General features: G+C 35.9%; 1 protein-coding gene across 4 annotated transcripts in view; it reads left to right on the plus strand.

Annotated features, from left to right (window-relative positions):
- LAMA2 (laminin subunit alpha 2) overlaps nt 1–16,192 on the plus strand; it is a 383,544-nt gene that overhangs the window by 104,980 nt on the left and 262,372 nt on the right. For all 4 annotated transcript variants that reach the window (XM_049800395.1, XM_049800397.1, XM_049800396.1 and 1 more), the window contains exon 4: nt 11,967–12,209. In XM_049800395.1, coding sequence (XP_049656352.1) covers nt 11,967–12,209 — 243 coding nt within the window. The remainder of the gene's footprint in view (nt 1–11,966; nt 12,210–16,192) is intronic.

Here is a 16,192-nt window from a genome sequence, read left to right on the forward strand (position 1 = left end):
CATGCAGTGAACCAGATCAGGACCTTGATACTGAAAACTATGTGTCTTCTTTTTTGGGGGTTAGGTTTCTGCTGGATCAATTTTCTAATTTGGCTTGCTGTGTGAGGTTTTAATGCTAGCCTGGGGGAGGTGGCAGGAACATATTTCTGGAGGTGGTGGGGAAAGCAGTTCCTCCCTTCTCCAGAGCCCCCACCACTCTGTGTTGGCTTTAACTGATTGTGAAACTTTGAAATATAAAATACTGATCTATGATTGTAAAACTTTAAAGTATAATATACTAATTATGAGCATGCCTGCAACATAGAGCTGTCATCCTGGATATTTGTTTTTAGTGTTTCTTGCACATGAATCATTCTGTTTTGAAATAATGTAAACATCTCAGAATTCAAAGCATTAAATGCCTCTCTTTCTCAAAAAAAAAATAAATAAAAAAAAAAAAAATCCTAAGTCCAGTTCACTGGCTCAGTGATACCTAAGTGGTAACAAAATGCTAAAAAGATGCAACTAAAACCATGAAAATGAGACTGTGGAATTAATATAAATAAAGAATGAGATCTGTTCTCTTTTATTAAAGGCCCAAGCCAATTTTTACACATGTAGCTGGATGTTAGTTATAATACTGTTTTTTTAAAAAAAAATTTCTTTTTTTGTTCTCTTCATAGACTTGAATCTGAACATTTTCATAATTCCTTTCATTTCTTTAGTTTCACAATTTGCTGGTAATGCAATAATCAGATATCTATAGAATGAAACAAAGCGTACTTTGTCCTTCTGGTATTCTTTTTAACCAAAGCAATACTATTGGATTTGAAGTTAGTTTATAAAGAAATGATTTAAAAAAGCAGAAAGAAAAACCAGAAAACAAACAGCACATAAACATACCAGTGAGGATTTACAGCAAACATACCTAGAAAACATAGTTATTAGTAATAGTGAAAACAAAAAAACAGAACTGTAGTAAATATTTTGACATCACAGTGAACATTTTTAAGAACCACTTTGTTTATATAGTATTGGCAAGTATACTTAATATTATGTAGCTTTCCACCTGGCTTTCTCCTTGCTGGTAGGAGTGACTATATGCGCACTGGTAACATGTCATCCAGGGCTCAGTTCTTGTCTTAGAATAAAGTTTTCCACATTGATGTCACTCAGACAAAAGCCTAAAGAAAAATGAATGACCTTTTTCCTTAGCTATGGGTCGAGAGTGCACATCTATGCCAGCCATAACTCCCGTAGAGCTTGCTGCATTAAGCTTTTAGATGTTCTAACAAACAAGTGTTAGTGAAGTTACTCAAGCTGACTTTCCCACAGCATTAAAAAAGAAAGTTTTTCATGAGTGGTGCAATAGTACATGGAGGGAGCACTCTTCAATGCATTCTGAAATGCTAAGAGGCCATTATTGTCCTGAAAGGTCAGTTATAATACCTACTATATAAAGTGCTGCTAGCTAGGTTGAGTAGTTGTATTAATAATAAATATCCATAGGGTTATTTTGCCCAATTTTTTTTATGCTCCCCACTAAATCAAACCATAACTTTATTGCTTTGTAGTTAGTCAAAAAGATTTCTAAGTAAGCAAATCCTTTCAGCTTCAGTTCATAATACACACTGACAGAGATGAAAATAAGTTTTGAGAATTTATGGGTTTTCTTTCTGAGGTTATTTGCCTTACATTTTTCCATGGATGACTACAATAAATACACCTAGCACTTTTCCTTTTCAAATTTTGGCTTTAACCAAAAGAGCTATTCACCTTTCCATCCGTCAGGCAAATAGTTTCAATATATAGGTCCTAAATACTCTATTATAACCTTTGGATCCAGAGTGACACATACATTCTGACAAGAATATGAGGTTTTCTACTGATTTTGTACTACTGGCAATTCTGGTTCTAAAGTCACAGAGCCTGGGAGAATGGTGGCATGACAAATAATGGGACCATAGGATTCTCAGTCTTGAACAGATTTTGTTCCCCTTGCTGAGGAAATATGTTGTCATTGAGTAGTTTATGATGAATAAAAAGCTAAATTGAAAAAATGAGTTTTGCAGCTGACAGTGATGGTCATGAAATAGTGCTTCTGTTGTGCTAGCTGTTTATTACAAAATTATTATTGAAATATAAGATCTATGCTACAAGATGGGCAACAAGATTCTGTAGTACACATGATGAAAACTGTTGTAACAGAAGGACAGCTGAATTTGTGTTAAGAGGTAGGTTATTAATTGACTAATTTGTGTTTTGTAAGGTTTTGTGTGTAAGTTAAGATTTATGGGAGTAGGAGCAACTCCTAATAGCAAGACAGTACCTTGTCATACGAATGTCATGTAGTGCTTCACAGCATTATGCCAGTATTTATACAATGATTTGATGAAATATGCTTAAGGTTGTTTTTAATTACTTTTTGTTTAAGCTAGCAGGATGTAAAAGTGTTCAAATGGCAGTATTTGGCACAGGGTGAAATGCTGCTACTCTTATTAGTGCGCATTAGGTCAGAGCTTGGTCAAGAGCATTGAATTTGGCTTGCCAAGAGTTTTTCCTCATCTGCACAATGGTCTTGATTTGTTGGTGGATCTAAAACCACTCTAGGAAAAAGTACTAATGGGAATAAAATAAATGTTTAAATAGGCCTTGGGGCTGCATAAAATCATCCCTTGCTCTGAACAATGAAGAATGAATATATATGTATACACTCCTTTCAGCAAATGTATTAATGGCAAAATTATTCTCTCTCTCTGTGCTCCATGAAGTCCATGAGCAGCTGGTCACATGCGCTGTGGAAGCACTTAGAGACTCATTTATCAATGATGCAGTTTAGACAGCCAATAAAAACAGTCATTAATGTAGCTCTTTTTGTTTGATTGGGACTAATGTGGACTAAGTGACTGAATAAGCTTTGAGAAGGGAGTGTATTGGATCTCTCCAGCCACAAAACATGGAAAAACAGACTTGGTCTGTTCTTAAACAGAACATACAACTTCCTGGTGAAGATAAACCTTTCCTTTGTTTTTGAGTCCTAGTGTGTTATGTCTTCTAATTATTCATAAGTAAATTCTGATTATAAAAGGGGGCTGTGAGATGGAAATATATAAAATTATTCATCTCATAATTCACTTTTTATATTGCATATATCCCCTGCTATACCATACAGCAACATATCCACATCTAAAGCAGTTCTCACAATAATTTAAAAAGTATTAAGAACTAAAAGCAAAAGTGAAAACCTAACATGCATACACTTTTTTGACCTGGAAATCAGATTTAGAATCTCATTTCTTTCCCATTTTCTTCTTTCCTTGTGTATGTTTTTGAAATTTTCAAAGTTTAGTGACATGAGACATCTTAGAAGCACTGCCAGAATATATTTTTAAGCCTTTTTAACCACTATCATGTTTAGCTAAAGAAATGAAGCATAGTGTATATGAAGAAAAAGTGAAGAAAAGAAAGAAGCAAACAAAAAGCTAAAAATATTTTGGAAAACAGTCTCTAATTTTTTATTTGAAGGCTCAAATTACTACTACTACATGTTTTCATTGTTCAAGTTGTTCATATTGCACAGTATTTCCAGACTGAGACGGAGAGAACATTGTGTCATGTTCAGGGAATGGGTATAAATTAGTACATGCCTATTTCATATTCAGATCAATGATCTTAACCTCAAAGAGTTTACAATCAAAATCAAATAAAAATCCCAGTTCCTCAAGAAGATGTCTCTTATCATACATTGTATATGGTGAATAACATGTCCTTTTCCAGACAGCTCAAAGTAAAAACTTGTGAAGGTTTCAGCAGGGAAATGTTAAAGGTTTAAATGTTGATAGTGCAGAAGATGCTCTATGCTAACAGTACAACAGTTTCAGATGTTTGTTTGTATCCCTCTCTACAAGGTGGGTGACAGATAGATGATGCTTCGCTAAATAACAAGTATTTATTTATATACTTTTTAGCACTCTGCAGAAAAGTCAGAAACCGTAACATTGAAAGAGATCTTTAATTTCACATTGATAAAATTAGTGCAGCAAGAACTTGCTCTCTGTTGTACAAAAAGGAAATCTGAATAACTCTGATGAGATAATCCCAAGATCCTGAGGGAATTGGTTGATGTAGTTGCTAAGCTACTCTCCATCATATTTGAAAAGTTATGGCAGTCAGGTAAAGTCTCCAGTGACTTGAGAAAAGGGAATATAACACCTATTTTTAAAAAGGGTAATAAAGAGGACCCTGGGAAGTACCAAGCAGTCAGCCTCTAGTGCAAGATGCCTCTGCTTAAGGCAGGAAGTTTTGACTAGGCCTTCAAAGGTCCCTTCCAACCCAAACCATTCTATGATTTTATAAGAAAAGTAAGTGTTCTCTAGGAAAAGCAGATTTTTATGTGCTATTCCTGTGTCTGACTAAATAGTTTTATCTATGTTAAAATTAATATTCTCATTATGGAATTAAAATGTAAAGACTTTGTATGAGGCTGTAACAGGTGAGGAGATTGAGAATAGTTATTTAAATGTTTAGGTTTCAAGGTTTGTGCATTGTAGAACTTTTAAATGGAGCCTAAAAAAATGGCTGTGATAGTTCTTGGTTCCTCAAGCTAGAGGAACAGACTGATCACTCTGAAATGCAGCTGGTGAGAGGATACTGCATGAAAACCTCACTGAAAGAAATGAGAACACTTTACCCTGGGTACTTTCAGCTACTGGACCCAGGCTGAGCATCAGTTCTTGGATCAAGCAAAAAAAAATTAATTTTTTTTGGTGTTTTAACACCAAAATAGAAGAACCACCTTTTCTGGTCTTCTCTTCTATTGTCTAGGTTTGAAGAAGAAAGGTTTGAATATTGTCATTTCCATCAATTTTCCTTTCCTCACCATCTTCATGGAAAGAAGTGATTAACCTTAGGAAATAAAGAGAAAAGAAATTGCTTTCTGCTATTATTTGAAAGCACTGGGAGAAGAAATTACTAACTGCAGCCCTTAAATGTGGCCAATGATGAGCAGCAAAAATGGTCAAAAGAAAGCAGCTATTTTTGAGGCCTTCACAAACAATTGAACAGTAGGTAATTGAGAAAACCAACAGAGAAAATTACAAAGAACAAAGTTGATATTACCAGAAACTTTACAGGTACTGACTCCCTCCATTTGGCTTAATGTATCTTAGATATTCAACAGCTGGACAACTTGAGAGCTTTGCAGTTTGACATTTTATAAAGTGCACTGTTTTAATAGACTTTGCTTTTAATTTCTTTTTTTAAATGACACAAGTTATAATCATCTTTTACTTATAACATGAGCAAAAGTTGAGAGGTATTAATAAATGATCTATTTTTCTCAAGGAGAAGAAAATGTTCTTAAAGGAACCTGAGCCTCTGTAGCTGTTACGTACAGGGGAGGGAGAAAGCTGAGCTTGTTCTAAGTTGAGGTATATTTAATTTTTTTTTTATTTTTTTTTTAATGGACGTTCTGCAGGTATTAACTGAATGGGACTGAGCATTGTACATGAGTCAATTTTTTGTCTAATTAGAAAAGATGGAAGATTTCTAACTGAAACTTGGCTTGATTTGGAGACACCCATCTTAGAGCTTTTGTTTCTCAGTTTTTCCCACAAAGTGCTGTGGACATCTTATTTTGCATGACATTTGTAGCTACAATTTTTCTGAGACAGATGATGCCCTGCTAGCTAGTACTCAGAATTGTTTGCAACACTATGGAAAAACAACCTATGTTGGAATCAAGTGTGTGCATCTTTCAGCCCAAATTCCCCATCTGGTAACAGCATTTCAGTTGGAAGCAGCTCACATGAACAGGAGAGGCATTGTCATTAGAAGGCAAACTGCAGCATGGTGGGGAGCTGTTCAGCTGTTCAGCTTTCTAAACTGGTATTAGCTGAATCCTGCTAAGCATTTTTTTTTTTTTCCCTCCATGCCAACATTTTCAATTACAGAATTTCTAACTGTGAACAGAATATTTGAAACCATGGCCACTGTCTCTCAGGACAGCAATAGAAAAAGATACGTGCTAAATGGTGGTTTGAGGAATCTGGAGAGCCACTCACTCCATTTCTACATTAGGGTTTTTCTCTGTCTGAGTTGGGTATGAGACTAAAATGAGAAGGTTAGTTGTTCTTAAATCGGCAATTGTTTAAAAATTCTTGCATCAAAACTGTCTACTCTCTTTCATACATAATAGACACAAACAATAATCCATAGCAGCATATGTGAATTGAAATGTGACTGACCACATAGAATCATAAGGAATTAATAGCAGCCTCTGAGGACACGAGGAGCTGTTTCTCAAACTCACAAAACCTCTGCTTTAGCTCATAAGCAGAAGTAGTTGGATTTGGTCTGTTTCATGTCTTAAGCCTGTAGGAGAGCCTAGTCCAAAATGAAAAATAGTGCAAATGTAATATTTAATTTGAGATGCATGATGTCCTGCATATATAACAGTCATTTTTATCCATGAGTGTAAAGACAGAAGTTAATGATCAAGGAACACTGTTCTGCTTTGAGAATTTGTTTAGATCTAGGATTCTCGATTGTTGGTCATCCTAGGTACTAGAAGTTACTGAATCCAGTAGCCTGGTAGGTGCAAGGCTGCTGTGGCGCTCGTCTTCATGAAGCAAGTCTGTAGCAAGGCAGAGCTCCTGTTTCAGAGACAGTGAAAGACACACTCACATGGGTTCACAGAGCAACATAAATAGACCACAGTGCCCTGTCAGTGCCCACATGAACACAAACACAGCACAGGCTGCCTCACCCTGTTCTTCCTCTCCAGCTGATTAGGATTAAATTATGCTAAGGGCATATGTGTTTGTGTACATCTGTGGATGCATACACAACATGCAACGCTCCATTAGCTGGCCTTAGATAACCTATCCACTAGCTGGCCCCAGATCTCACTGGTGTCCCCAGTTGCTGGCACCCACATAGAGTGCTCTCCAAGAGCCTTGGAGATTTGCAGCCCTACACTAATTGCTGGTACTCGGACCTCTTCTACTTGCTGGCTAGTCGAGTTTGAAGTTAACTCTTGTTCACACATACCCACTCAGAAGAGGGAGCACACCTAAACGGAAGATACTTAGAATGAGAAAATAGGACAGACTTCAGTGATAGAGGTCAGGACAAGCATGATGACCAGCTAGCTATTTACAAGTCAACTGGTTCCTTTTATCTCCGTTTTCCTCTATCTTATACTTGTTGCTCCTTGATCCACCTTGAATCCTCCCTTTCCCTGCCTTTATTCCCTCCCCTAACTGTTCCATAGTAAACCTCATCCATTTGCACAATCCCCTTAACACATCCCATAATGAATTTTATACCGTCAAAAATGTTCTTTCCCCTGCTTCTCTTAATGAGTTGTACCCCCCTGTAGGCAATAACCCCTGTTAGCCTGCAGGGCATTCTGAGGTAGCTTTCTCAGCTGACTCATCCAGATGGATTTCACATTGGGACAAGGGGTATCTGCATTGCTTTGCTGTCCTGGCCCTAACAGCACTTTTAAATGACTGGTTAAATAAATGTATGGGATGTTTAAGGCCAGAAGTTTTAACAGTATTTATGCCAGCCTGTAAGGTAACAAACCCTTGCCCAAAATGTGCCCTCTTCTCAATAAAAGAATACAATGTTTACTTGACTACTGAACTGGAATAATAATCAACAACATAATATAATTATGGCAAATAAGTAGACACACAGTTTACACCAGATTGCTGATGGAAGCCTCCATTAGGGCTATTACATTCTTCTGTTGAGAAAATGAAATGGAAATACTTCTGTAGAATTGTGTGGTACTGTATTTTTTCTCTGATGATATTCTGACTTACATGAACAGTTTCTAACTGAAGGATTTATTTTTTAAATAGAAGCGCAGGTGGGAGTCAGGCACAATGAGATTTCCTGCTTCACTAGCTAACCCTATGCAGATTAATGATTCACTTCAGCTCTATCTGAATAATATTAGTGTAGCAAATTATCCTGTGTAGTAGGATGCACTTTTCTATGTCTTATGAGGCATTCATAAGAAGATACAGTGCTATAACTTATGGAACCGTTCCTCACAGTATGTGCTTCGCAGATCTCACCGCTGAGACAATTACCAGTGAAAATGAGACCCAAGACTCATTTTGTTTCTCATCTTGAGGATTATGTTGTCTATAATTTGGGAAAGGCTTAAAGGACTATTTAGACTATTTCCCTCCCACTCCCATAATTACACCTCGGTCACATGAGCCGAGCAAGTAGAAAAAAGCACCAGCTGCACTTTGGCAGCTCTGTTAATGGTCTGTTACATGCTAGTAGGCAGCTTGGTCTTGCTCTGTTGCCACATTTGTATCAGCAAACTTTGGTCTCCAGGTTACTTTCTATTGGACTTGTACAAAACCAGAAGTGCTCTAAGATTGTACAATTATTACATCAATTGACATGTGTTAGCCTATTGATGCTATTTGAAAAGTCAACCAGGCATGCTCCATCAATTACCCTGTAGGAACAGAAGCTCAGTGTTAAAATTTACTGGGAAACTTGGCTCCAGAAGACTGAGCAGATTCCCTTCTTTTGATTGTGGAAACAAATACAGCAAAACTCAGTGATACATTAGACTTCATTAGTAGTAGTATTCTTATGCCACAAAGCTCTAGCTGGTTGTATTATAGTAACCAGAATGCCATTTGCTAAGCAACTCCACAATAAAAGAAGGGTTACTCTTGTACCTGGATAAGGACAGATTTCCAATTGGTTTGAAAGTGTGTTGCTTCCATGACATTGACTTACTTTGAGAATCATCATACAAATGCCATTAATTTTAGTCCATTTTTTCTGCACTTGTTGTTATTGTCAACTTGTTTAGAAAGTGCACCAAAGCATGGAATACATTATGTTCGTTGTCTGTTGTCATAGCACTGTGATGAGCTGGTGGTGACTAGTGTAGCTTTCTAAGCTGGGACAACCATCTTCCTGATTCATGCTAAAGCTCTACAAGTCCAGTTGTTCCCCAAAGAAAAGGTGTTTCTAAGAAGCATGGTTTAGCATACTGTACTTTCTTCAGCCTAGCCTTAGTGAGAAAGATCAGGGATAATATTAACCAGAGCATATATATGATGTATGTGCTCACTCATCTTCCCTTGACTGCCATTAGCATTAATAGCCTATCAACATTTAAAAATTCTGGTCTTTAGTTCCAGCTCTATTTCTCTGCCCAGGAAATAATTTTGTTTTATACAAAACAGTATTTCAGTTCCGCTCATGAATAGAGATGTGAAGGAGAAAAGACAAATGTTTCACATCTCAGTGGGTTGCAGATAGCTTCGTGCTGTTGCAGAAGCCACTACAGGAACTCTCAGAGGCTGGGACAGCAGTAATAGACTGGATCAGGCCAAAACCTGTAATTGAGTAATAGTTAAAAACAACCCTTCATGTGTACTTTTTTATTTATGTTAACAAACTTTTTTCATTGTCAAGTTTAGATTAAGAGAAATAATGTTCACCCCACTATGACCTGCAATATTCTGTTTCCTCTCCACTGCTTTTTTTTATAAAATTTTGTTGCAGTTTCCTTTACAAAGTATGCTAAAAATAATCAAAGCCAAAGGTATGTAATAAATTGCAGTCAAACTGTACGCTATCCCAGAAGGTAAGAAACGAGACTTGAAACAAATCTTCAGCAGAATGTGCAGGAAATGTTATTGAAATAGAGCTCCAATTTGAAAAGTAACTATAGAAAGTTTCACTCTCCCACACAGCCTAGTGTTTCAAAGCAAGCAGTCAAAAAAAAAAACTTCCTGTTGATTACACTCTTGGCCCCACAGAGCCAATGCATCCAAGACGTTTGCAGAGCTAAATGGTTTTTTGGCTAAAGGCAGTATTCAACATTGAATCTTCTGGGAAGTTTTGCAAATTGTAGGACTTCCACAGAGGAAACTATATATGCACACCTAAGATTATGAATTTTTTGTCAGCTATGTCCTAAACCACAGATCTTCCATGGTAGAAGCCCTAACAATGTGTTTAACCTTAGTTGTTATCCATTCAACATATAAAGAATAGTCTTATGAGAACTTGGGGTAAAACACTTATTTAAAAACTTTCAAAAAAGGTATTTAGAAGTACTCTAGAATGAAACCTCTATTCTGAATGGCTGGAGCTGAAAGAGTTTATGTGGTTTGACTAGATCATGCTGGTGTAAAAACAATTTACATTGTATGTTGGATTCTTTACTCATGCAAAGGACAATGTACAAAATAACTCTTGATAAACTAGTTCCTTAAAATATAGCTGTTGCTTATTACCTCCCTTAGGAAATAATAAATAAACACTCCAGCTATTTTCTTTCTTTTCAAAGAGCTTAACTTGGGGGGGAACAGTTTGGAGAGGTATGATAATATTGTCGTTTTCTCTGTTTATTGTAAACAGTATTGGTGACACTGATCCAGTATAGTTACAGTTATAGTTACTCGTGGCCACAATGGAATGTATCTATTAGGGAGTTTAAGAGAGGAAAGGGCATTTGTGAAACAGGGGCAAATGGTTGTATGATTCCCCTTGGAACAATGGAATGAAACACAGGTTTCTCCTTGTCTCTGGAGATTTTCTTTTATGCTATTGAAGAAAAATATTGATAACTTGAGATAATCCTTCACGAATGCACAGTTATACATATGTTTTTCAGATCAAAATAAATACAGCCTCACCCACTTATCTGAAAAACTGGTTGTTAGTGATTTGACTTCCTGACTGAAGCTATTGTAGATCTTACCATGTTCTCAGCATCTACACGGAAGGTGGGAATGATAACTGGAGATAAACATTTTCTTTGTCTCCATCATCAAATGTACTGTAGTATTTGCAGTACTCTGCTACTTAACATAATTTCTATTTTATAATCATACTAGTGGTTATTAAAAAAACCCTAATTTGAGTCCTCTTACTGTTTCTTTCATCATTTACTGTAGGATCTGCTTTCACCAACGTTACTGATTGTCTAAGTATTCACAACAGATTTTATGTGGACTAAGTCTGAATCATGCAGCTACTTTACAATGGCTATCCGATATAGAAAACATTAAGTATTAAATCAACACTCTTCTCTCCATAATACCCTCTGGCACCCTCGTGTTCAGACCCACAGCACTGCATCTTAAAAATATTAACTTGCTATGTGTTCTGCTTTTCTAATGGAAATAGCTGTTTCTTTTCCTTAGCTTCAGTTCTACCTCTGTAGCATCTAGATGTTACTAGGTTAAAAAAAACAAACCAAACCAAAACTGCGTCACTAACATATGTCATTCTGCAGTTGCAAATGTATTGTTTGTGGCTTGCATTCCAGCAAGCCTGCAAACAGAAATAAACCTTTATAAATCAATTGAATAGGCAGTTGAAATGGGCCATAATGAGCATTGATTGCATGCTTACATTCTGTTTATAGTGATATTTGACGTGTCTCTGTCCTTTAAGCTTATTTACGGCCGCAGTGCTGAGTCATGTGATTGAAACAAGAGTGTTTTATAGAATGATTTCAAAATGATTACCTTTCAGTGGCTTAAACCTGTGTTTTTTCTTAACAGCGATAAGGGTGTAACAGAGTTTGGCAAGTCTTAAACATTGCAGAAACTGTATGTCTATAAATGTATGTCTACACATACAGAAACTAAACCCACTCCTACAAATTGAAAATACTTGAAAACAAACTTTGCAAACATTTGGCTGAAACTGCAGCTTAGCAATGTGGAATTTAGAGTGCTTTTCAATACTGTTTTCAAAGTCTCTATTGGCCTAATGCAACTAGTCTCTTTTCAGAAATGTTAATGGAGAATTTATTTCTGTAGTTAGAGTTTCAATGGAATCTGAGGCCATATTGCATTTTTAGGGGAAACAAAATCAAACATTATCATATTTACTGTTCTTAGTTTGGTAGCTATTAAGAAAGCAGAATGAATTTATAATTAGGTATTTGCAGATATTTTAACATTTCATCTGTTTTTCAGATTTTCCAGATTGCATATGTTATTGTGAAAGCAGCTAACTCGCCTCGACCTGGGAATTGGATATTAGAGCGATCGCTGGATGGTGTAGACTATCAACCATGGCAGTATTATGCTATCACAGACAGTGAGTGCCTGACACGCTACAACATTCATCCCCGTCCTGGAACTCCATCCTATATAAAAGATGATGAAGTCATATGCACTTCTTATTATTCCAAAATCCATCCTCTGGAGAATGGAGAGGTAAGATCAGATGTTATTCCCTGCACCATAACCTGGCAGCAAAAAATTCCCTTTGCGTAACTGGCAAATATCTGCCTTGAGTAGGCAGAGTGTTTTGGTATGCTTGAAAAATGGGGAGGTAGTCTATTTGCAATTTTAAAAAAACTCATCTTACATGGTCCTGTATAAATGCATACAAGGTACACTCTAATAATCATATTCTACAAAGTAAACCAAGAGGTAGAAGAATTATTAGGTAGAAGTAGGGACTAGTACTTTCAGACAACTTTAGGTGCTTGAAATATGTTCCCGTGTCACTTGTGAACAAAGGTGAGAATACTGGGAAAAATGATGGACCTGGTGAAGTTGTTGAAAGGCTTTTCAAGTTGCATTTTCAGTCCCTGTGTACAAGCTGGGATGCTAAACGGTAATGATTTTACTCAGGGTTTAATTTATTGCATTTAAGAGCTTGTAACTGACCCTTTGCCCCTGCATATACCTATTCATTCTCTTTCTGTCAGAGGCCTCTGCTAATTCATCATGAGTCCAGGCACATGAATCATGGACCAGTCGTTTGTTTTAACCGAGGGCATAGAAAAGATGTGATGGAGATGAGAATGAGGATCTGTGGTTGAAAGAACAAGAGAAATGTAACAACTGTAGCTGAAAATACAGTATTTTCAGCCACTTAAGAGAGGGAAAGCCATGTGTACCAAATTCCAGTAATTGTATATTTTTTCAATTTTTTTTCCAACAGTTGCTTTGCCCACAACTTGGTAATTCAAGGAAATAATGTGACTTGAATGTGCGTGACATCTGAAGTATTTATTTATTTACAGATTCTTTGATGTCTAATGATGTTCTGTGAAATTTTAGCTTCAGTATTCATCCTTCTGTTAATTTTTTCTGTCCACTTTTTGAATGGCTTATCTCCATATAAAAAGGTACAAACTTACTCTCTTTTGTTCTTCTACATGCAAAGCAACATTCACATACAAAATTGTTAATACAATTATTTTTGAGTACTGGATATAGATGTGTGTAGTTTGTTTATGTTCACAGGAAATATCCAATGCCAGCTGCAAAAATAGAAAAGAATATCTTTTAATGAAAATACCCTGCTGATACACTTTAAAAAGATGTAAGCTTGCAGTCTCAAATGAGTTACCAGATATGAAATCAGTTGCACATCTAGGAAAAATCATCACAAATGTTTTGTGTTTGTAGTTGTATCATTTGAATGGGTATTTGTTCTTGTAAAATCTAGCGAGAGCAGATAAAGTGATATTAAAAGAAATAGTGCATACCTATGTGCTGTGTTTTCAAAATGTTTCCAACTGGGTGTTTTTTGAGGGGCAAATGGAACATGAGTTAGCAGTTTATCACTTGCAAAGAAATTTTATACAGTTTCTTTGGGAGAACATGCCTGCACTAAAAATATAATGCCAAAGTAATTATTCTAATAATTAATTTAATTTACATTGTTCAATTTCTTTGATTATCTAATTCGTTTGCAGACAGATATTGATTCCAGCAGTCCGCTGTCCTCTTGGTTAAATCAGTGTCTCCTTGTGCTCTTCATTGGCTGAGTTAAACAGCAAAAGGCTTTTATTTAGCATGCCAGTATATATCCATGACCGAAACATTGGGTTAAGGCCTGCTGAATCGAGTGGAACTTAATTCCAATCTTACGTGTGCAATTAATAATTTGTAACTTGGCCTGATGTGCTGTAATTGGTGTTCTGTCCTGAGCCTAGTAAATGGCCAGCATCTGATAAACCGTTTCTTTAAACGGGAAGAAGACTTTGAAGGGATGAATGCATCTGTTCCATTCCACTTGGAAAAGGGGAATTATTAGATACAGGCATACTATACAAAAGGCATATGAGTTAAGCCACCCTAAGTTAATGTTACCTCACACAGGTGAGAGACAACATCTTGAAGTGAAAAGCCTAAAGCTTAGCTTTTATAGTGACTGGAAGAGTATCATTCCACATAAATTAATCAGCTTACATTTCCATAAATTAAACACTAGTTTCATCTGTCTGAGTAGCTATAGACTGCATTATGAAATATTTAGCATTAACACAGAGTTAACACAGGTTGATTCTTTTTCATAGTTCATCAAACATGTAACATGAAAAATAATACAATTCATACCAATATCAGATTTACTTGTGATTTTTTTGTAGGTGGTATTTGCCTGGCCCCTGGTCTTTCATGGAACTATATCTGCATGTCATTTATTTTTGTTCCAGGCTAGGACTTCTGTTGTATGTATCAGATATTACAGACATTTTGTAAGACTGACAGAGTTAGGAAATGTACATTAAATACCTTTGCTTTGCTTCAAAATCTGTGAGGTATTTAGACACACCATTCTGGTGTACAGTCGGGAAACCTGATGAAGTGAGGAAGGAGCATAGGTTGGCAAGCCAGTTCCAAAGCCAAATCTACATCTACAGTAGCATCTTAAGTTAAAACTTGTCATCTTAGAAAAAGCAAAATATGTTCTTTTCATGTATACTGTCAACAAACATTTTAGTTAGTGACTTGATTGAATAGAGTATTTCCAGAAATGTTAATGCTAAGCAAAATATTTTTGGCATTTAATAGTGTCACTATCTGCATGAGTAATATTCTCTTGGCCAATCACAGAATTAAAACCAACAACAACTAGAATAACAGCAACAAAAAAGACAACAAATAAACAAAAACCCCATGTGATTTATCTTCAGGTCAATGTAACTAGCACAAATTTAAGTTCACTCAGTCAAATGTGAATAAACTGTAGACCAAGAATTACTTGCATAAAATAATTTTACTGAGTATTTTCATGAATTAATGGAAATTGCATAAAGACAGCTTCTGAATGAACAAAACTGATAAATTCTCAAATAAGGAAATTTCTCTAAAAGTGTAGACTTGAATGCAGAAAGATTGTTAGCACTCCAGTTTCTGTGCTGTCTAAGATCAGTGATACCTGAAAAAATCATAGGGAGACCAGAGTGTCTCTATATCACACTGTCAAAGGTAGACTTTTAGTATTTATGTTTCTGTTATGCCATCAATAAATGTAAATAGTAAAGTTTCCCAAAACAGTGTTTCAAAATTCAAAAGCAAGTTCCACTGTCTCAGTGTACGCAAGCCAGAGAAAGAACTGAAAGAGATCAGTTATATTAATGAGTTACTCATTAACTTTTACTTAACTGATGGTTTTTGCTTACATGGTAATTTTTTTTGGCACTATCTGAGAAAGAGTTGTTTATGTAAGGGTTAATAACTGGTGGGATGAGGCTGCTATTTTTGGGTAAAGAATGGCCATTTTGTGACATTTTCATCTTTACTTAAACACCATATCAGAATGGTATTTCTTTTTTTCTTTATTTCCTCAGATGATCATTAGGTTGAGAACTAAAAATTAGTGGGTTACCATAGTGATTTTTGCTTCATTTCCCTGACACAGGAGCCTCTGTACCTTTTTTATTGAAATCGTTCTTCTACTAGACTACAATGTACATCACAGCTTCTTTACCTTGATGACTACGTGGATGTAAGGCTCTGAAGATAACCTTTCAATGTCATAATTTTTTTTTTCTGTGAGATGTATGAAGATTTCTTTTAGTAAATGCTTGTTTGAACTAGCACATATAGTATTTGTACTTTGATACATGGGAATCTTTCCTCTTGCTTGCAGTTCTTTCAAAGCTGGACCCTCTGAAGACTTCAGGTGCACCAGTTGATCACTATAACATGTTAGGAAAATGTATATCTTTTCACAGAAAATGACATGTTTTACCTGACCTGTAGTTTGATAGGAAATAAAATAGGAGGTACACTTAGAAAAAACATTCTTCAAACATATGTAGGTCTAGAGTATTTTGTATAGGCTAGAAAAAAATATTTAGGTAAAAAATAATTGTTTTGTTGTTTCTTTAATATAAACTAATTCTCTGTGCAACCAAAGATTGAAAGTCAAATCCAGTGAAGACAGTGGGAGAAAG

This window comes from Accipiter gentilis, chromosome 5, assembly GCF_929443795.1.
Source record: "Accipiter gentilis chromosome 5, bAccGen1.1, whole genome shotgun sequence".
In the NCBI taxonomy this organism is placed as follows: domain Eukaryota; kingdom Metazoa; phylum Chordata; class Aves; order Accipitriformes; family Accipitridae; genus Astur; species Astur gentilis.